Consider the following 21,977-nt stretch of genomic DNA (forward strand, 5'->3'; position numbering starts at 1 on the left):
AAGGCCTTAGAACGCCACCCAGAGTGCCTTCTCCATATGCATGTGGGAAGGACAGAAGTGTTAGTTCCAGAAGCCGGGCCCCCTGGTCATACCACCTACCCCTCGGAAGTCTATTCTGCTATGACTCTGCTGCCTAACTCAATATCGTCTCCAAATGATGAACACACAGGCTATTAACCTTGGCACTGAGAACACAAACAACTACACCTGTTGGCTTTCTCCCACTTTTAAGTTCCAGGACTTTGGCAATATGGCATTGGGCCAGTAGGTGGGGCCAGAGCCTAACTATAGCTGTCTCTGTCTCTGTCTCTGTCTCATCTCTCCCTTCTCACTTTCCTTTTAAAAAATTGGGTACAGGGTCTTGCTAGCAGTTCTGACTCATAGTGATCCTCCTGTTTTCAGCCTCCCAAACGCTGGGATTACAGGCATGCACCACCACGTCCAATCTCAATTGCCATCTCCTCAGCCCAGCATGGCACACTGGGAATCAAACCCTGGTCCCTGCATCTGCCTAAGTATAATTTAATTTTTAATAATTTTTTGAAACAGGGTCTCTCTATGTAGTTCTGACTGGCCTTGAGCTTACTATGTAAACCAGCTGGTCTCAAACTTGTAGTGATCCTCCTGCTTCAGCCTCCTGAGTGTTGCAATTATCTGTGTTCCTCCCAGGTTACCAGAGGCCTACAAACCAATCTACTACATCATGCCAACTCTGGGAGTAGACTTGCAAAAACTTTTGAGTGTCCTGCAAAAACTTTATTATTATTATTATTATTATTATTATTATTATTTGGTATGTGGTACTGGGGATTGAACTCAGGACCCTGTGCTTCACTTATTCTGAGCTATCTTCCTGGCCCTGTGCAAAAACTTTTGTGTGGACAAAATGAGGTCAGAGCTGGGTGTGGTGGTGTATGTCTGTGGTCTCAACACTCTAGGAGTTCATCTGGGGCAATTTAGTGATTCAGTGAGACCCTGCTCCAAGATAAAACCCAAAAATGGCTCATATATACCTCAGTATAAAGGTTTGGGTTCAAGGCCCAGTAGACAGAAAATAAATACCTTCCCCAAACAACTAAGGCTTTAAGAATGACAAGCAGAGATTGGATTTTAGACATTTGTAACCCTGTCCCCCCACTTATTTTTGTTGTTGTTGTTGCTGTTTTTTGTTCTTGTTACTAGGAATCAAACTCAAGACCTTGTGCCTGCCAGGCAGGCGCTGTGCCAATGAGCTATATCCCTGGCCCTCAGTTTGCCTTTCATAAATGAGTATTTTCCAGCCTCATGGAGCTGGCAGTGGCAGTGTCTCACTGTGTAATCCAGGCTGGTCTTGAACTCACTATATAACCAAGGCTCACCTTGAACTTACAGCCATCCTCCTGGTTCTGCATATAAGTTGGGATGACAGGCATGCACCATCATGTCCAGTCAATATTTTTACTTACTTACTTACTTATTTATTATTTTTGGCGGAACCAGGGATTGAACTCAGGCCCTTGCACTTGCCAGGGAAGCACTTATTCCACTGAGCTATCTCCCTGGCCCCTATTTTTATTTTTGACACGGGCTAAGTCATTGAGTTACCTAGCCTGGGCTCCAACTTTCGATCAACCTGCCTCAGCCTCCTTAGTGCTGGGATGTCAGGCGCACAGCAGCACATCTGGCTTCCAAGGGGGTTCTGAAGGCAGTCACTTGCCCTTTAACGCTGGGAATGGAAGATAGCACACTCTCCCTTGTCAGGATGTAGCTAATCTCATCCCCCTTTCCCCTGCACAGGGAAGTGCCTCCCACTCACAGCCTTCACAGGTTCAGGAACCAAATAGTCAAACCGAAGTGTGCACCTTGGCACCAGGAACGCCGGCTTCGTCTGCGCCCGCAAGGACCAGAAAGAGGTCCAGAGAAAACCTGCTGTCCCTTGGGCCCCTTTCCCTGCCTGTCCCGGGTTGGAGCCCTGTAGGTTCTCCCCAGCCAACCCTGGCTAAATGGTCTCCATGCTGCTCCCTGATGTCTGGAAGCTTGTGGTCAGAGGATGGATTTTCTCATTTCACAACCTTCTGGTTCTGACCATGAACCTTTACTATGGCTTGGATCTGGTGCGTCCCCCAAAAGCCTGTGCTTGGCTTCAAGCTGGGCATGGTGGTGCCCACCTGGCACCCCAGGACTCTGGGAGGCTGAGGCCGGAGCATCACATGTGCTATTCCAGCCTGGGCAATCAGCAAGACCCTGTCTCAAAAAACTCCAAAAACCTAAAACGGCTAGGGGATAGATAGATAGATAAATAAATAAATAAATAAATTTTAAAAAATAAAAATGGCTGGAGATGTAGCTCAGTGCTAAGGACTGCCTCACCCCCATCGCAAAAAAAGTCCCCACCCATTGCCAAAGGTATATGGCTGCGATAAATCAAACCCACAGGGCCTGGCCATATTCCCCGGATTTGCACATAAAATGTGCATGTCTCGCCCAGCAGTGTGTGTGTGTGTGTGGGGGTTCTCTATGCCTACTGGACAGATAAGTGAACAGGCCTGGAGTGGGCCCAAACTCCTGACCGTGACCCCACGGAAGTGTCTGCTGACAGGGCTCTCACAGTGACTGCAGACAGCTGCTGCGCCCCCTTCCCTGTTTCTTCTGCTGTTTTTCCAAAGGCCCTCTAGGTTCCAGGTTTTCCCAGGCAGTAGGATGGTTCTCTCCTTCTCTCCCTTCCTCCCTCCCTCCCTTCCTTCCGACAGGGTCTACGTGGGCTCACTACGCAGATCGCACTCGGTGATTCTCCTATATTCAGCCTCGCAAGTGCTGGGATTACAGGCGTGCGCCACCACGCCCAGTCTCAATCACCATCTCAGCGAGCCCCGGGGGCGGGGCCGGCACCGTAGGTCTGTGTTCGAATCCCAGCCACTGCGCTCTGCCTAAGCAGGAGCTTTAGTCCACTATCAAATTGGACCTTGGTTCTTCTTTTCGAACTCAGGACCTTACTCTTGCCAGGCAGGCTCTTATGCCACTGAGCTATCTCCCCAGCTCTGCGGGATGGTTCTTGAACCTGCAACTCACATCACTGGTTTACACGGAGACGAGACCCTGGCTTTCATCGGGTCACGTGGGTGCTCTTCAAGCGACAGGCAAAGCTAGGCGGCCGCGCGCGTGGCCTTTGGGAATTGTAGTTCCGGCCCTGCCTCCCTACGCTCCCGTCGTACCCTGCGGCGCCAGGCGGGGCGGGCCGGTTGCTAGGTCTTGGTGAAGCGCCGAGCTCGCGGAGTCTCCCTAGGTGAGCGTCTCCCGGAAACTCAAGTTTTTTGTACCCTAGCCTTGCGCGAACAGGAAACAGGGCTGGCGACGGGGGTCTGGGCTGTGACTGGCGAAAGGGGCCGTTTAGGGGCTGAGGGGTTGGCTCGGCCAGGTTCGCGGGCGGGTGGGTGGGCGTGCGCGTGCGCGTGCCGCTTGCTGCAGCCTTAACGCGCGTGCGCTTAGGCCTTTAGGACCCTCTTGCTTGGCCCGACGCCTTTCTACGTATGCGTACTCTCTGGCCCTTTCTGGAGACCCCGTGCACCCCGGACGTTTCCGGTGTGCCTTGTCTGTCACTGGCTCCTTGCAGACCCTCCCATTTCTTCGGGCTAATGGTTTACCGGCTTCCTAATCCCTGTTGTCCCTCTCCCTATTTCGAAATTTCTTTTAAGAGGTCCCTCTAATTCTTTCATAAGCGCTGATAGTTATTGGAAGTGTGAATTTTCAAGGACTTTTTTTTTTTTTTATTCCAGTCCTAATTACTGGTTCCAGGGTCTCACTCCTGCTGGTCAAGCGTGCAGCCAGTTAGCTATACCCTTCATCTGTTTAAGTGTGAAGACTAGTGAGGCGCTAAATTTCTCCAGCTGGCCTCAAACTTGTGATCCTCATACCGTACGTAGCCTTCCAGGCAGCTCTGGTTAAACTCGAGTTTCAGGTGTGTATCACCACATGCATCCTTTGGAGGCCTTTTCACAAGGTGACCTTAGGTCTCACCGCAGCACACCCCAGAGGCTCCAGGTTTTCCATGTGTAGAGAAGGCTGTATGGGAACAGATTTAGCAAATAAGAACAGGGTGCTCCATCAGTTTTGAGTTCTGGCTGGGTATGGTGACATACACCCGTAATCTCAGCAGTCTGGAAATCTGAGGCAGAAGAATTGAGAGTTTCAGACCAGCCTGGCAATTTAGGGAGACCCAGTGGCAACAAAGTGAAAAGGGTATGCCACTTAGTGTGAAGATGGCCCTTGGTTTAATTTAAGTACCACACACAAAAACGTTCTCTGTGTGTGTGTGTGTGTGTGTGTGTGTGTGTGTGTATGTATTTTGTTTTGAGTTCAAGCTGGATTTGAACTGACTTTGTAACCCAGGCTGGCTTCAAACTTAGAGCAGTCTTTCTGCCTCAGCCTACCAAGTGCTGGAATTACAAGCGTGCAGAACCATACCCAACTTAATGTTCTGCTTAAACAACCAATTTTTGTTTTTAATGTATTTGGTACAGGGTCTCACTATGCAGCTAGGACTTGTGATGATTCTCCTGTTTTCAGCCTCCCCAGCACTGGGATTACAGGCCTGCGCCACCAAGCCAGTTCTCTGTGGCCAGCTCAGTGCGGCCAGGGGTGGAGATGGTGCAGTGTGTGGTGCCAGGGATTGAACCCCAGTCCCTGTGCTTGCTTAACCGGGCGCTTAGTCCACTGAGCTATCTTGCCTGCCCTAGCAACCAATTTTTTAAAAACCCCAGGGCAGCCTCAAACTCAGGATCAACTCTGTCATAAGCTCTGTGCTGAGATTGCAGATGTGTGTCACTAGGCCTGGCTCAACAAATACTTTTCATGCATCAGTATATCTTTTTTTTTCTTTTTTGAACTCACTGTATATCCCAGGCTGACCTTGAACTCACAGCAGTCCTGCTTCAGCCCCCGAGTGCTGGGATTAGAGGTGTGCACCACTGCATTGGCAGGGTCACTGAATCTGAAGGCACTGTCACAACTCTGTCACTGTCTGTGCCTGATCCCCTGCCCGACAGTGATCAAGTTCTCACTGCATAACAGTGGAAGCTGGAGCTGAAAAAAGTTAGGATGGCCTCCCCACCAGGGAATGGGTGAGCAGGGCCAAGATTCTCTGCAGCAGGAGCAGTCTGCAGGTGCTGCCTGACCAGACACGTTCGGGTCTTAGCTGGGAGTCTTTGCTCTGGTTTCTCATTTGTAGGGTGAGACCATCCTAGGCTTTAGCAGGGCCATCACCTTGGGGACTCACCCACTCCGAGTAGATGCCATTTCCCATTCCTCCCCAGTGCCAGACTGAGCTGGAGAAGCAGTCCACTTCTGCGAAGCCTAGGCTACCCCTTAGAGTTGGGGTAGAGTCCCCCTCTTGGCAGGTATCCTGGGCTGCTGAAGGGAGTGACTGGCAGTATTTCCTGCTCTCTAATGCAGCCCTTGGGCTGGGTAGGTGGGGAAGAAACTTTTTGCCTTTAGCCCATCCTACCCCAGGACAGTCACCACTCACTTCTGAGGGACCTATTAGCAGTAAACAGAATGGAGCCCTCTCGTCCTCATGGTCTTTGCAAACTGCCTCCTGACTTTTTGCTGTCCTCTCAGGCTACCATGGCCTGATGGCGGCCTCCTGTGGTGTTGCTTGTTTTGTTTGTCTACAGACAGAGGTTGTAGTCTTGGAGAGATAAATGAGGCTGTGTTTCTGTTTGCTCTGGGGACAGTGGGGTTTTTGTGGCCCTGGCAGGCCATGTGGGCTGCAGAATTGGTGTATGTGTGACTGGGGATCTAGAAAGCCACCAAGGAGCCCTCTGTGGGCCTTGCCTGGCCTGGGGCCTTGGGCAGTGATTGCAGAGGTGGCACAGGCCCTTGAGGCACACAAGGTGCCACATTGCATGTTTCAGTCTCATTGCTTACAGCAAGCTGAGTGCAGGCCAAGGTAACCAGGCCTCAGGCCTCAGTGGGTCCTCCATGGTGACAGGTGGAGTTGTAAACCCTTTATCTGGATCCCACGGCCATCTGGAGTAAGCCCGGCAGTACCTCTGAAGGAGTAGAGCCCACAGCTGTGAAATGATAAACACATCCTGTCCCCCTGGAGGGGTGCTGGGTTCTGGGGTCCTAGTATGTTTGATTCCATCCAGAACCATTTTGACGTCATGTGTAGTTTATTGTTCAGGAAATGTAAGGCAGCGCTGTCTGATTGAAACACAAAATCTATGACATTAGTTTTTTTGTTTTGTTTTGTTTTTTTGCGGCACCAGAAATTGAACTCAGGACCCTGCGCTTGCCAGGCAAACACTTATTCTACTAAGCTATCTCCCTGGCCCCTTTTTCTTTTTTGATGATGATGGGGATAGAACCCAGGGCCTCCTGTATGCTAGGTTACTGCACTGTCACTTAGCCACATCTTCAGCCCTTTTTATTTTGTGACAGGGTCTTCTAAGCTGCCCAGGCTGGCCTTGTCCTCCCAGTTTACCTTAGCTTCCTAAGTAACTGGGATGCAGGAGTGTGCCATCTGGTGTGTGTAAAAAAAAAAAGCCTGGTGTGTGTGTTAAAAATAAAAATTAAAAAAAATCCTAGGGCCGCCCAAATAGCTCAGCGGATTTAAGCTCCTGCAAGCAGGTGCAGGGGCCGAGGGTTCAATCCCCAGGCCTGCCGTGCTGGCCCTGTCCTTGGGGCACACTGAAAGGCAATTGAGACTGGGCATGGTGGCCTGTGCCAATCCCAGCTCTTGGAAAGCTATAAACAGGCTGATGACTACAAGTCTGATCTAGTAGTGAGACCCTGATCACCCTGTAAACCCTTCCCTAAAATACAGGGGGAAAAATCCTGTTTTGTTTGCAGAACCGGGGATTGAACTCAGGCCCTTGCACTTGCCAAGCAAGTGCTTATTCTACTGAGTTATCTCCCTGGCCCTTGAAAATCCTGTATCTATAACAAACAAAAGAACTAGGCACAGTGGTGCATGCCTGTAATCCCGGCACTCAGGAGGCTGGGGCAGGAGGATCATTACAAGTTGTAGACCAGCCTGGGCTACAAAGTAAGCTCAAGGCCAGCCTGAACTGCATAGTGAGACCCTGTTTCAAAAAGAAAACAAAAAAAAAATGTCAACAATCATTTTAATAAAATGCATCTTTTTTCTTTTTTTTATAAAGCATTGCTGGAGATTGAATGCAGGGCATTCATACTAAGCTACATCTCCAGCTTTTTACCCCCTTATATTTTATTTTGCAAAAGTGTCTAGCTAGGGTACCTAAAATGGCCTTGAGTATGGGATAGATCCTCCTGCCCTTTTAAGAATTTTTTTTTCTTTCTTTTTTTTTTTTTTAAATAATTTTTTTTATTTTCAAAGAGTCTTACTAAGTCACTGAGTAGCTCGGGTTATCTGCAAGCCTGTGATCCTCCTGCCTCAGCCTCCCAGACATTTGGGATGACGTGTATGTCACCATGCAGGGCCAGCTGCTTTCTGAGCCCTCACTCTGAAGTCTAGAGCATGGCAAGCGTTGCTGTGCAGCCAGCCTCCACTCGTGGCCACCTCTCCTCAGGCCTGTACAGCGGGGACATTGGAGCTGCTGGATGACTTGTGGGGAGCCTCCTGCAAGGCTGAGTTTGCACTTGGTACTGGCTGTCGCCATAGGCGGATGTGGTGGTCTGATGGGCATCCTGGGACAACGAGCTGGCTGGGGCAGACATGGGCAAGGGCTACACCCTGCCAGCTGAGCTGGTGGCTTCAAGATGGCAAGTTGAGACAGTGCCAGAAATACAGGAACCACAAGTGGTATCCCCTAGTCTTCTGTATGTGCCTGGCCTGTTGTACTTCCTGTCCTTCAGCCCCCCTGTCCCTATTGTCTGTGACTCCTGGGAGAAGTGGACACTGGGGCTCTGAGGGTGGAGAATGGGGCACTGCCTGCCCAGCAGAGCGTGCACGGCATCACTCTGTGCCATAGGGACAGTGATGGTGCTGGTGATGGCTCTGAGAGAGTTCCTGCCACAGGCCCTGCGCTCTGTGAGCCTTTCTGGATGGCGGGCAAAGTTGTGTGTACTGGGTAGGTGGGTTCCAAGGATGCTCTTCTCCCTCCTAGGGGCACCTTCATGCCCCAGCCTCTATACAGTGGAGCAGGAGGTGGGCAAGCACCAGGCCCCACCTGAATGCCTGAGTCCTCAGGCAGCCAGGGCCTGGTGAGCTTCCTGCTGGGTTACAGGGCCACCTCAGGCATGTTCACCATGCCCTGGCACCTAGGTCTACCATGAGAGGGCTGCATCAGGGCACAGGTTGTACAGCTTTTTTCTGTCCAGCCCTTTGTAGGTGTTGCTGTGTGCTGTTCAGGAGGTTGCCCTGTGCCCCACACCTTGTGTTCACTTCCCTGCCGCCCACCTGGGCCCCCATTGCTGTAGTTGGAAGCCTGGCACAGCGCTCCAGGTCCTCTGTGCAGAGCCTTACCTGACTGGAGTCTGGGGTCAACCCAGCTCTGTCTCATCTAGAGGAGCCACTAGAGAAGGGTCCATTTGTAACTCTGCTGACCAATTTGGTTTCAGGCTGTGGGACTGAAGCCTAAAGCCTCACTGACTGTTGGCTAGAGTCGCTTCTCTCAGTTCCTGACCACAAGTCTGTTCATGTTCAGACTTCTGCCCTCCAGAGGCTCAGAGGGCAGATGAGTGGTTGCCTGGGGCTGGTGTGTGGGGTGTGTGACCTGAGGTTTGCCTGAGGAATGATGAAACCTGGGATTCCATAGTAGGAGTAGTTGCACATCTCCATTACACATCAACAACTACTGAAGTGTATGTTTAAAAATGTTCTTCAGGCTGGGGCAGTGACTCAGTGGTAAGCACTCACCTAGCATGCACAGGCCCTGGGTTTCATCTCCATTGCTCAGAATAAAACAGAACAAGCAATGCTACATCTCAGCTTTCTTAAAGAGCCAGTAGAGGCTTAGACTCTGCCCACCAGGAGTTCAGTGGGATATGGGCGAGAACGTGGCCCGCGACGGGCTGTACCTGGGCTACACTTTTGGCTGGGCTCTGGATCCGGCCTGCTCAGCCTTGTCGAGTCTGCAGCGTACTAGGACGGACTCCTCTGGCTCATGGGTACTGCTGCCTCTGCAAGACAATATTCTGCTCCCACCGATCTCTGTCTTCCACAGTCCCAGTCTGCTGAAGATGAGGATGGAGCCTACCCTGGGCCTCCTGGAGCAGCAAGGTCCTGAGAAGGTGGCTGGGAATGCAGAGCAAGAGCCAGCACCATGGCAAGCTGTCCCAGTGCTGTCCGAGCAGCAGTCTGGAGATGTGGAACTGGTGTTGGCCTACGCCGCGCCCGTCCTTGACAAGCGCCAGACTTCGCGCCTCCTCCGGGAGGTGGCAGCTGTCCACCCACTGCCTGCACAGTCCCACCTCAAGCGGGTGAGGCCTCGGCCTGATGCCTGTGGTGCCCCTGTACTAGAACTGCTGCTCTGCCTGGCCGGCCCAGCCCCAGGTCCACGCTCACTGGCTGAGCTGCTTCCAGAGCCCTCTGTAGACCCTCATGGCCTGGGGCCACCCTTTCTGGTACCTGTGCCTGCCCGGCCACCCCTCACCAGGGACCAGTTCGAGGAGGCCCGGATACACTGGCCCACATCCTTCCACGAGGACAAGCAGGTGACCAGTGCGCTGGCCGGGCAGCTCTTCTCAGTTGAAGAGCGAGCCTCCATGCAGAGCCACATGGAGTGGGCAGTGCGCATGGCCCAGCGGGCAGCAGCCCAGGGACTGCGGGCTGTGGGGGCCGTAGTGGTGGACCCCACCTTGGACCGTGTGCTGGCCATGGGCCATGACTGCTGCAGTGCTACCAGCCCGCTGCTGCATGCTGTCATGGTGTGCATTGACCTCGTGGCCCAGGGTCAGGGCCGTGGTGCCCATGACCTCCGTGCCCACCCAACCTGTGCCTTCTCTCCGGCTGCTATACCCCAGGCCCGTGCAGGCACTGTGCGCAAGCTGGAGGAAGATGAGGATGAGGATGGCCAGCCCTATGTGTGTACTGGCTATGACCTGTACATCACCCGAGAGCCTTGCGCTATGTGTGCCATGGCCCTTGTGCACTCCCGCATCCGTCGTGTCTTCTATGGGGCCACTTCACCTGATGGTGCCCTGGGTACTCGCTTCCGCATCCACGCCCGGCCTGATCTCAACCACCGCTTCCAGGTGTTCCGTGGTATCCTGGAGAACCAATGTTACCTGCTGGACCCTGATGCATAAGCTTAGTGACCCCCCACTTCTGGAACTTCCTCTGCTCCTGGCCAGCCTCTGTGGCCTGAGGCTTCCCTGGGACTGCTGTCTGTCCGTTTTAAGGACACTTGCCAAAAACTTGCAACCTGCTGGATCTTCCACCTCCTCGTTGATGATGGTCCCACCCTGGCCCCAGGGCTGGTTCACTGCCTCAGAGTCCTCCACAGTGTGACAGCTCTGACAAGTGACAATAAACATTTACTTCAACGCAAGCTGCTGTCTGTTAAGAGGAGCCAGTGTCCTGGCTGGGGTCCCAAGGCTGGGTAGCTCTCCGTGTCAGGCTTGAGGGGTGGGCATCTGCATCAAACGTGGTTAGGCAGTCAGTCGTGTTTGGGGGACAGGTGCATCTGGATACTGAAAGTCTGGGCTCAGCTAACCCAAAGACTCCTTTGGGGTTGTCCTGTTGACCATCTTTCATGGGTGGCAAAAAGCTACCATGAGTGTCACAGGATAGGGCTAGAACAGATGGTGGGAACTTGGGCCAGGGTCTGTTGGTCCTTCCAGCAGATGTCCCTTGCTGACCACAGTGTGTTGCCAGGGTGCCCATGCACCCATCTGGCCTGGGCACCAGGTCTCTCCATATGGATGACAGAGGCTACTGTCTGACCCTTCCCTTCCCGCCAGGCTCAGAAGGGAAGTGTTGACTGGTGGCCCCACATCCGGCCTGTGATACCTGCTGAGCCAGCAGCTGAGCTGGGCTGGCCTTTCCGGCAGAAACCTGATATGTTTATTTCGAATAGGACTTTCTGGTCACAGTGGACCCTCACAGCTGGGCGTCAGAACCCCCGGTGGCCAAAGGGTCCCTGATGTCCTGTCTCCTTCCAGGTGGCTGCAGGCTTCAGCCCAGGCTCCAGGTCAGCTGAAGCGGAAATGTCTGGTGAGTCCAGCAGGGCTGCCACAGCTAAGGGTCTGCTCTGTGTGCCTGGGAGGTGTCCCCAGGCTGGGAGGGATAGAAGCAGTTCCCATGTGCGTCCTTAGCCCCTGCATGACCTGTCATGTAGCCTGCATCCTGAGCCTGCCTTTGCAAGCCCACTGGCCAGCTCTGCCCAGCTATGACTTGGGCACCACGGTTGGACTTAACGTTTATGCAAAGCTGCCACGTCAAAGGTGGCAGGAAGCTGGTGACAGGTCATGAATTCATGAGCATCTCCTGGGTTTGGAATGATGGAGGATCAAATAAAGCAAGATGGCCTTGGAGGGGGACCTAGGAGCCATGCAGGCTTCTCTATAGCTGTCCCTGCTCCTGCCCCCTTGTCCTCCCCTGGTCTCCACCATTTCTGGACCTGCAGGATGCTCACTCAGGGCCTTCGCACCAGCTATGCCCACAACCCTTAGTTTGCTGCTCCCCTGACCCCCACAGACATGTTGCTCTGGACTGCCTCACTGGTCTCTTTCTGTCAGTTTGAATTCTGCAAGCAGTAGTTGCATAGGGTTTGTTTTTGCTGATAGCGTTAGTTAAGCTGAGGCAACACTGGAGTGTGATACCTTAACCCAGTGACCGGTATCAGTAAGAAGGGAGAAATTTGGACACGGACACAGGAGGAAGGCAGGCAGGAGGAAGGCAGGCAGACTAGGACAGTGCAGCCACGAGCTGAGGTATACCAGACCCCCAGAGGCCGGAAGAGGCAGAGGGCTTCCCAGCAGCTACAGACAGATCATAGCTGGACATAGATCTGGGCCTTAGATATCTGGATTCCGTAGCAGAGAAGGTAAATTTCTGAAGTTTCAAGCTATTGAGATTGGGGCTGGGGAGTTAGCTCAGTGGTTTAAGAGCCTGCCTGGCAAGGGCAAGGTCCTGAGTTTGATCCCTGATAGCCAAAAAAAAAAAAAAAAAAAAAAACCAACGATTTTTGAGACTTCTCCAGAAGCCTGGCAAACTGGTAGTGTTCCACTTGCTGGACACTCTTGAGAGTGTGAGCATCCTGCGGGTGTGATGAAGGGTCACTAGAAAATAAAATAACTGATGAATTCACCACACAGCTAATGGCTTGAAGCAACAGAATTTAAGCTGGGCGAGGTGTCCCAAGCCTTTCATTCCAGCTACTGGGGAGGCTGAGACAGGAAGATTAAAAGTTCAAGGCCAGACAGGGCAAGTTAACAAGACCCTGTAGCTTAGTGGTAGATTGCTTGCTTAGCATGTGAGAAGCCTTGGACTGTGTCCGCAAGACTGGGGGGAGAAAAAAGTATAAGTTTGCCATCTTAGGATCTGACAGTCAGAAGTCTGAAATGAGTCTCGCCAGGCTGAGCGCAGGTGCACTGGAGCTGCCTGAGGCTCTGGAGGGCCCCGGTCCCTCCACCCCATGTGGGTGCCTACTGCCCTGCCTCCATCTGTAGAGCTGGCAGCAAGAGGTCTTTCATTTCTCTCTTCCTCTCATCCTGTGCCCTCTCCTGGATTACCCTGGGGCCCAGCTGGTCAGGAAAGTCCCCCTTAGTCCATCTCTTAGCCCCGCTCCAGTGTCCCTTCTACTGTGGAAGGTGACAGATCCTCAGCTTAGTAGGAGGGTGGGATGAGGATAGGGACACCCAGCAGCAACCAGTAGCAGGTCTGCCCTGGGGTTTTCTTCCTGCAGGGAAGGAGAACAACTTTCCACCGCTGCCTAGGTTCATCCCGCTAAAGCCCTGCTTCTACCAGGACTTCGCAGACGAGATCCCCATTGAGCATCAGGTGCTGGTGAAGAGGATCTATCGGCTTTGGATGTGTGAGCCCTGGGTGTGGGGCTGCAGGGGTGGGACATCAGCCCAGGACCACTGGACCCAGGGAGTAGTCACCAGGAGCCACCCTGTCCTCGGTCCCCGAGCTGTACCCCACTTGTCCTGAGGCAACAGAGACAGGGACTCTAGGAGTTCTCTGTGTGTCCTGAGTCCATCTCTGGCCCCCTGTGGTCCCCATGGTGACTGGGGCCACATCCTCAGCTGGCCCACTGCCTGGCCTCACCCAGCTCTTGCTGAGGTTCAGCAATGTCCCTAAAGCCCAGGAGGTGACCCTCAGGCCCAGCCAGCATCCTCAGTGGCCTATATCCTTCGTCACCCGGCTCAGTCTTTTTTTCCTTCATCCAACCAGTTTACTGTGCCACCCTTGGGGTCAACCTTGTCGCCTGCCTGGCCTGGTGGATTGGCGGTGGCTCAGGAGCCAACTTTGGCCTGGCCTTCCTCTGGCTGCTGCTCTTCACCCCCTGCAGCTATGTGTGCTGGTTCCGACCAGTCTACAAGGCCTTCCGGTAAGTCAGAGGGAACAGCCTGGCCCTGGGCTTACCCACCTGCTCCCTGTGTGCTCTGGACACTTAGAGTGCTGAGGGTGTATGCACAGAACCTGGGGGACAAGTCACCGCTGTGTGCTCTGGTTGTGGCACCATGCACAGAGAGCACGGTCTGGTCTGCGCTGGGTCTGACCTAGTTCCAGCTGTTCCACTCTGGGTAGTAGCTGACTACCCCCATGGGCTAAATCCAACTGCTGTATGTTTTGTTGGTCCCGTACCATGCATTCCCCCCTCAGTTGAACCCAGGGCATTCACACTGAGCTGCACCCCAATTCCTTTTTATTTTTTGAGACTGGATCTCTGTAAGTTGCTGAGTTGCCCAGGCTAGGTTCTCTAGGATCTCTTTCCTCAGCCTCTGAGTGCTGGGATAACAGCTGTTTGCCACCACTCCTGGCTTCTACTTTGCGTATCAGTAGCAACTTTGGTGAGGTTTTCTTCACATTGCGGTTCACCTACTTAAAATGGACAACTTAGGGTTCAGTATATTCCTCAGGCTGTCCAGCCATTGCTACTTCCTGTTTCTAAAATACTCGTCACCCCAAAGGAAACCCCATCTGTCCCCACAAGTAATTCCCATCCCCTTTCTCATCCCAGCATCCATGAGACCACTTCCTGTTTCTGGAGTCACCTGTCCTGGGAGTTTCTTATTTAAGGAGCCCATGCCTATACATCCTGTGTCTGATGCCTCTTACTAAGCACAGTATCTGGGCTGGAGATGTAGCTCAGTGGCACAGTGCCTGCCTAGCAGACAAGAGGTCTTGAGTTCAATTCCTGGTACAAAAAACAAAAACAAAAAAACCCAAAAACTAAGCACAGTGTTCTCAAAGTGTCACAGCTGTGCTCCTTTCCATGGCTTTGGGAAGCACACCAAGCCAGTGTGACTGTGTTTCATGTCCACTGCTCTCCCAGCCTGGCATGGACATGAGGGGAGTGACCCGGTGGGGGTGGGGACCTGTCTCTACCTGTCCAGGCTTTTTTTTGGAGGTGGGGTGGTGTTCCAGACAGGCTGTCTCTCTATTGTTCAGGCTGGCCTCAAACTCACAGCAATCGTCTTGCCTCAGCGTCCCGCATGCTGGAATTACAGGCTTGTGTACTATGCCTGGATAGTCAACGTTTTTGAAAGTTCTAGGGACACCACATCCCTCAGCTGGGCACCCTCTTCCGGGGTCTCAGGATGGGACACCCTGCTGCCTTTACGCTGTGGCCCCACACAGTTTCGCCCTAGCCTGGCCCTCCCATCCTGGGGCCTGGTGGGGTCACAACATCCCCAGCAGTATGGTGCGGTCAGCAAGAGGCTGTGTGTCCATCCATCCTTCAGTGGACACTGGGGCTGAGTCCTGCTGCCTTGGACATCTACTGTCAGCTGCACACCCTGTCATTCAGGTCTGTGTCATGTTTGCCCCCAAACTGTTTCTGACCAGCAGACTAAGTAAGGTGGGAAGGTGCCTGAGGCTATCCCCAAAGACAGGAAAGACTAACTGCAAGGGAGGGGACAGCCCTGGGCACCCAGCAGCTCCCTGCCTCCATGCTTTCTCCTCAGGGACCTCTCCAAGCTAAGCAGACCCCCACCCCCCCCGGAGTACTGGGGATTGAACTCAGGAGCCTGCACTTGCCAGGCAAGCACTTATTCTACTGAGCTATCTCCCCGGCCCTAAGGGGATCTTTCTTGGGGCATCCAGCAAAGGCCTCGGGAGCTGTGCTGTCTTCCAGAAGCACAGTGTTGGTGCTACAGTCAGAGCCCAGGCTGTGCGGAGGTGCAGTGACTTGTGGGAATCCATGCATTCTCCAGTGTGTGGGAAAGCAGGACAATCTGTTCTACCCTCTGGCTTTGTGCCTTCCTGTGGAGTGTCAGGCCATAACCTCGATTTTTTTCTGTCCCCCACAGTGCTGACAGTTCCTTCAATTTCATGGCGTTCTTCTTCATTTTCGGAGCCCAGTTTGTCCTGACTGTTATCCAGGCTATTGGCTTATCGGGATGGGGTGCATGGTAAGCTCTGTGTTGGGGTGCTGTGGAGGCATGTGTGTTAACTGTGGAAATAGGCTGGAGTGCAGCTCAGTCCAAAGCCTCTGGGTTTAGGGGCCAGGGAGATGGCTCAGTAGAATAAGTGCTTCCTTGGCAAGCACAAAGCCCTGAGTTCAATCCCCAGTTCTGCCAAAAAAAAAAAAAAAAAAAAAACCTCTGGGTTCAGTCCCCAGTATGGAAAACAAATTGAGTAAGTGTGTGTGTGCACGCACATGCGTACATGTGTGCTCGTGCCAGCAAGGGTGTGCTGTCATACACAGACTGAGCACATAGCCCAGAGCTAGCTTTGGATTTGGGGTGAGGGTAACCCAGGCCTCTTGGTGGTACCTCACCACCTCAGCATGGGTGTCTGCACGAGAGGGAACAGGAGGTTGAGCCACGGCAGCTGACCTGGAGGGAACTGGAAGGTATGACACAGCTGAGGGCCCTGAGAAGATGCTACCTGTCACATGGTCCTTGATGGAAGTGTTGGGGGGGGCACCCTCCCTACCTTCTACTTCTTTGAGCTCTCTGGAGCTGCTGGAAAAAATGATCACAAACTTGATGGCTTGAACTAAAACAAACAGATGAACTCAAGTCTGGCAGTCAGAGTTGTAAAACAGGCCTGTCTGGCCCCTAGAGGTTCCTTTAGCCCTTGGTTCATGGCCCCTTCCTTTAGCGGCAGAGCCGACAGCATGGTGCCTTCAGCCTCTCGCAGCCTCTTACCTTCCTGCACTCATTTGGGAAACGTGGGGGACACTGGCCCCCAGGTGGTCAGCATGACACATCCCTGGGGTCCTTCATGTGACCCCATCCATAGAGTCCCTTTTGCCATGGAGGTGAAATTGCTGCAGGCCCCAGGGATAAGAACATGGACACCTTTAGGGTGCTGTCACCCAGCTGGCCACAGTAGCACCTTTGGCACTTGGTGTGATGGATAAACTTTGCCTCAATCAGGTTCCCTTTCTGTGTCCCAGGGCTGGAGGACTTGTCAGCACCAAGCAGTGGCTGCAGGTGACCTGACCTGGGTGACTCTTAATGCCTTTTTTTTTTTTTTTTGAGACAGGGTCTTGCTGTGTAGTTCAGGCTGGCCTTGAACTCACTTTGTAACTCAGGCTGACCTCAAACTCACAGTGCTCCTCCTGCCTCAGTCTCTCAAGTGCTGGGATTATAGGTGTACCCCACCATGCTCAGCAATTTACTGCCTTTGCTCAGACAACAGGAGCAGTCTCCCACCGCCCAATACTGGGGATGGAATCCAGGGCCTTTGCAATGAGTCCACTCCTGCTTTTTTACTTGGAGACAGGGTCTTGCTAAGTTGCTTAGTGACCCAGTCTGGGCTGGCACTCGCACTTCTGCTCAGCTTCCTGGCTGCTGCGTGACAGGTGTCAACTGCTGTGCCCAGCTTCGCGGGGTTTTCTTGTGTTGTGTCTGTGGGTGGTGGTTCTCTCACTCTGTTTCCCTGTGCTTTTCACTCTCCCTGTCCCTGTGACCACCACGTTCTGTACCATGATTCTTGTGTTCTGTTGCTGCTTTCCTCTGGTTCCTGGGCGCACTGCTGGCCACGCCACCCTCTTCAGCCTTAGCTCTTTGTTTTTGAACGATTATGTGTAGTGCTGGGGTGGAACCCAAGGACTCAAGCCTGCTGTCACACACTGAGCACTGTGCTGCTCCGCAGTGTGCTCTACTCTGCGTGCAGTATGCTCCCAGGCCCCACGGACTGAAGTCTGCAAGTGCCCCATGTGCGGGCCTTATCCTACCCTCCTGCCCCTGCCACAGATGCCCATGTCGCTGGCACCACTGGAAGGTGGCAGGCTTGCTCAGTTCTCCCTGAGTCCTCAGTGACAAAAGAGGCCTGGGGGATGTCATTGCAGCTCTGATGGAGAGTCCTAGTCCAAGGGTCCTCGCTGCCATGTGTGGTCAGGAGGCAGCTGCATCCTGCTGTTGGAGTAACCCACAGCTGTGGCTTCTTTTCATGGCTACTGGTGCCCCCTTGGTCCCTTGGGCTGCTGGGCTCTGCTCAGCTGCCCAAGCCTACGGTCCCTTATTACCTACCCTGCTCCCAGGCCTCCCTGGGTGAAGTGGACGGAGCAGGCTGGTGCTGTCACCTGTGGTGCATGAGCACCTGTCAGGGAAGCCTAGAGAGAACTCAGCCACTCCACTGGGCTGCTTTTTTACATTTGTTTATTTTTAAAATTTATTTTTTAATGTATTTGGTACAGGGTCTCACTACAGCTCAGACTCGTAGTGATCCTCCTGTTTTCAGTCTCCCCAGCACTGGGATTACAGGCGTGTATCACCATGCCCGGTCTGTATGGCCAGCATGGCGTGTGGTGCTGGGGATCGAACCCCAGTCCAGAGCACTTTCTGCTCTGCTTCTGCCAAAACAGGGTGTTTCTGAGAAATGGGGCAGCACCCAGGCAGGGAGCAGGGTGGACAAACGGTCTTCAGCCTCTCAGCTGTGGGGAATGCACGTCACAGAGAGCCTTGCTCACAGAGAGCATTGCGGGGGTGGACAGGACAGCCCCTCATCCCGGCCCTGGGCCAGTGGGCCTGCCTAGGTGGTTTCAGTCAGGGTCACAGTCTGCCCTGGGGAAACAGCCCAGTAAACCACCCCGGGGGGTCTGGCTGCTAAACAGCCAGCTGGCCACAAGGGGGGGCCACATGATGGGCCTGTGGACAGGGCCAGGTGGCTGTGCCCTCAGCTGAGCCCTCCCTGAGATCTCTGCTACTCTCACAAAAGTCCAAAATCATTTGAGTAGATTTTTTTTTTTCAATAAAGAAAAGAAGAGCAGTGCTCACTTTGACAGCCCGTATACTAAGAAGAAAGAGCGAGAATCTGTGGGAACTGCGCTCTGCTGCCATGGCACACTCAGCAGTGTCAAGTTGGCTGAGCCAGGTGGAGCAGCAACAGCTCGGGGAGCCCAGGACTTGGGTGTGTCCATGCACGCGGACGAGCACATGCGTAGCACACACGTGTGCATGCATCTTTCAACCCTGGAGTAACTGGCAGCCTGGCTGGGGGGAGCTGGGGCAGAGGTCAGAGAGGCTTCTGTGGGTCTTGCTATGTAGGCTGGTTTTCATGTTTCTCTCTTTTTTTTGGTGATACTGGGGCTTGAACCCAGGAGTCCCCCAGCACTGGACTACATCTCCCACCCTTGGGGCTCAAACTTGTGATCCTCCTGCCTCATCCTCCTCAGTGCTGGACCCCTCTTGTCTTTGAATGTTCCCTTGCTGCCCCACTGTGCAAGACTGCATGATCCCCAGCCTTGGATACCGGGGTTATTCCTTGTTTCTCGTGGTTACCCACAATCACTGTAGCAGAGATCTGCACACATGAGTGAAAGGAGCGTCCAAGCCTTCTGCTGACTTTTGAGGCTTTTTGCCTTGCGGAGCACAAGTGACAGGCCAGTACTGCTGCCTCCATTCCCTCACGAACTCAGGCTCACCAGCATGGGGAGAAGAGGTCTTGCTTGACTTGGACGTCTCCCTTGGTGGTCTGATGTCCTTTCTTGGGTGTATCCTTGAGTGACAGTCCCTTGTTCCTGTGACATGTCAGAGCTATATGCCAGGTCAGCTTGTATTCTCTCACCCTACAGTGGCTGGCTGGCAGCCATTGGGTTCTTCCACACCAACATTGGTGCCGCTGTGGTCATGCTGCTTCCTGCCATCATGTTCTCCCTGTCTGCTGCCATGATGGCCGTCTTGATCATGAAGGTGAGTCCTGGGTCCCAGGAGATCCCACCTGCCCTCTCTCTTCTCCCTTCAGCACCCCAGGTGGTCAGGGGCAGGAGAACAGGCAGGGATTCCAGAACCATCTCCTAGGGACAGAAAGATGGGCTGTGACAGCACACATGCAGTGTCACCGCAGCTCACAGAGACCCAGCGCCTGGGCACTTCCCGGGGAGTGCGTGGCCCCTCTACCCAGCACGTGTCACCTTGCACTTGCAGATTCCAGGAGGGAGCAGGGGCTGATTAGAGCCATACAGTTTGCACCAGTAGGTGAAGCCCAGGGTCCTCTTCTGTGAGCCCCAGGACGGATCCCCAGATAATTTGAGGGCCAGGCCCTGAGCACATGCTGGGCAGGGCTATGCCACACTATCTGTGAGAAGTCAGTGGGGCCTCAGCAGACAGGTTGGGGGAGGTGGCAGGGGCGGTTGGGGAGCTAGTATCCCTGGAAGATCTGCTCTGGGCTTGGGAGCCACAGGTACCCCGTAGAGTTGGTATATATATGTGTCCCTACACCATGCCTGACCAAGTGAATGTACAGGTCTCACTTCCGATGTCCCCTGGGAGGAGTGGGTACCTTCTCTGCAGTGGCCACTCAGCATATGGCCTCCACCTCACAAATGAGCCCTGGTCACACCTGCGGGGCAGAGCCAGGAGGGGAGGAGAGGAGGTACTAGGCAGAGGAGGAAGGGTTCCTGGCTCATGGAGGCAGAGCCGAGCCAGAGCTGCAGGCATTAAGAGGCAGGCAAGAAGGGACCAGACTCACACTGGCCTTTCCAGAGTCCCCGATCCTGATTCCTGCATTTCCTGAAGTTACTGCTCAGACTGTTTATAATGGACTCCAGGACAGCCTGTGCCTGTGTGTCCTCACATCCTGAGGCTGGGGTCTGCAGGGGCTGGGGCATAGCAGTGCCACCTAGGTCTGCAGGGGCTGGGGCATAGCAGTGCTCCCTGCGTCTAGCACTTGGCCAGCATAGGACAGGATATGGCCACTGTCCATGCTGCTCTGTCACAGGCCAGCCTGGGGCTAACGACATGCAATGTGAGGGGTGACATGCAGTGTGAGGCCCAGAGCCAAGGCATCCTAGGGGTGGAGGGAGGCTGTATATGTCCCCATCCCAAGCACCCTCTTGTCATGGCTGAGGGGAGGAAGATGACCTACATGCTGGCTGGGTCTCCGCTGGCAGATGAGCTGGGGAGGAAGCCCCCTGCCCTGTGTACTCCCTTAGCTGTCCTGTCCCTGCTACAGGTACACAGGATCTACCGAGGGGCCGGCGGGAGCTTCCAGAAGGCACAGACAGAGTGGAACACAGGTGCCTGGCGGGACCCGCCCACGCGAGAGGCCCAATTCAACAACTTCTCAGGAAACAGCCTGCCTGAGTACCCCACTGTGCCCAACTACCCGGCCAGCGGCAGCCAGTGGCCCTAGAGAGGGCTGAGCAGCCCTGCCGCCTGCCCACAGGCCTGCATCACTGCCCCTGCTCCTGCCGCCCTTTGTCCCTTGAGGCCTGAGCATCTGTCCTGCCCATCTCGGGGGCCCAGCCACTGCCAGAGCCCAAGTTTATTTCATCCTGGGGCCCAAGGCCCAAGCCTCTCGTCTAGCAGCCACCCGTGTTCCCTGTGGATGGCTACACCTTCATCTCCAGAAGCAGAAGGTGGCAGCAGGTTGCTTATGCTCTCCGTCCCTGCAGAGCTGAGGACATAGAGGTCCTGCTGTCAACTTCCATGTCATCCCCTTAACCCACCTGTTGCCTGGGCTGGGGAGAGGCTGAGCATCTTGTCATCCTCTGTCCCCCATGCCACATGGGGTGATAGCTCTGTGGACAAGCCTGCAGGGACAGCAGAAGCAGGTCCACTTGTTTTCTGCACTCCTCCCTTGGGACAGTGATGTTGGGACCCTGTTGTCCTGTGTTTCCATCTGTGGCACACAGCCTTCCTTTCCTGGGACCGAGGGCCTGCCCTGCAAGACCTCTGTCTGCATGCAGAAACTGGCCGAGCCCCTGAGCAGGTGGGCTTGTCCTGACTGGAGGGAGAGTCCCTGGCTCAGCTGCACAGTGGAGAGTGACCTGGACCCAGAGGCCCCTGTGCTTAGGGGCCAGACAGAAAAGCCCAGATCACAGGTGCAGGGGCAGGAGGATGGCCTCGATCCTGAGCCGGGGACAGCCCTGTGCCTTAGAGAGGAATCTTGCAGCCAGCACTATATACTTCCTCCACCCCAGGTGCATCCTGCGGGGCATCCTTATCTCCTTTAACAATATTTGGGCCAAAATCAACTTTCTCTGGTGACCTTTCCATGCTGCTAGCCAGGCCTTCACAGGTCCTCTGCACCCAGCCACCCCATGTCTGGAGGTCATGGCAGCCACCATAGGAAATTTACAGGAAGATACAGGCCTGGGGTCACCGGGCCTCAGGTCCCTGCCACTGCCTCAGGGTGGCGTTTTGCAGCCTTATGGGGGTGCTGGTACACTGGCAGCCCCCACCAACCCCTGCATTGTCATGCTGTGGTGGGTTTTGTTAGCTGATAACATTCTGGAAATAAATCTTTCTGCATCAGAGCGAGCAGGGGGCTGGGTCTGTGGTGCATGTTGTCCCTCGCTGCCATCTTTTGGTCAGAGGGTCCCAGCACAAATGGTCAGCATCTGCTCATCTGGTGGCCCTGCAGTACCCTCCTGCACAATGCCCCCCTGCAGTCAGCCTCACTGTGGGGCAGTAGGTTCCACCTCCCCAGACACTTAGTCCCAGACTCAGCC

General features: G+C 54.1%; 2 protein-coding genes across 3 annotated transcripts; both read left to right on the plus strand.

Moving 5' to 3' along the window:
- Positions 1–3,184: 3,184 nt before the first annotated feature.
- Scamp4 (secretory carrier membrane protein 4) lies at positions 3,185–21,806 on the plus strand. 2 transcript variants are annotated; one of them, XM_004632931.2, is made up of 7 exons: positions 3,185–3,262; positions 11,065–11,116; positions 12,810–12,938; positions 13,301–13,457; positions 15,382–15,483; positions 19,098–19,215; positions 20,477–21,806. In XM_004632931.2, the coding sequence occupies exons 2-7, from the start codon at positions 11,110–11,112 to the stop codon at positions 20,654–20,656; spliced, it is 693 nt and encodes a 230-aa protein (XP_004632988.1). In that variant the 5' UTR covers positions 3,185–3,262; positions 11,065–11,109; the 3' UTR covers positions 20,657–21,806. The 2 variants fall into 2 exon arrangements, with proteins under 2 accessions (XP_004632988.1, XP_023572518.1); XM_023716750.1 differs by having other exon boundaries at positions 12,841–12,938.
- Adat3 (adenosine deaminase, tRNA specific 3) lies at positions 9,134–11,057 on the plus strand. Its single transcript, XM_004632930.2, has one exon. The coding sequence runs from the start codon at positions 9,142–9,144 to the stop codon at positions 10,207–10,209; it is 1,068 nt and encodes a 355-aa protein (XP_004632987.1). The 5' UTR covers positions 9,134–9,141; the 3' UTR covers positions 10,210–11,057.
- Positions 21,807–21,977: the final 171 nt, after the last annotated feature.

The sequence above is a fragment of the Octodon degus genome, unplaced genomic scaffold, assembly GCF_000260255.1.
Source record: "Octodon degus isolate 3935 unplaced genomic scaffold, OctDeg1.0 scaffold00050, whole genome shotgun sequence".
NCBI lineage: Eukaryota > Metazoa > Chordata > Mammalia > Rodentia > Octodontidae > Octodon > Octodon degus.

What these genes read in the sequence shown, in the direction of transcription:
- Adat3 (XM_004632930.2), top strand. Translation starts at nt 9,142, where the DNA reads ATGAGGATGGAGCCTACCCTGGGCCTCCTGGAGCAGCAAGGTCCTGAG.
- Scamp4 (XM_004632931.2), top strand. An exon ending in CCAGTCTACAAGGCCTTCCG is followed by an intron (nt 13,458 to 15,381) that starts GTAAGTCAGAGG and finishes TGTCCCCCACAG; the next exon opens with TGCTGACAGTTCCTTCAATT. An exon ending in TTATCGGGATGGGGTGCATG is followed by an intron (nt 15,484 to 19,097) that starts GTAAGCTCTGTG and finishes CTCACCCTACAG; the next exon opens with TGGCTGGCTGGCAGCCATTG.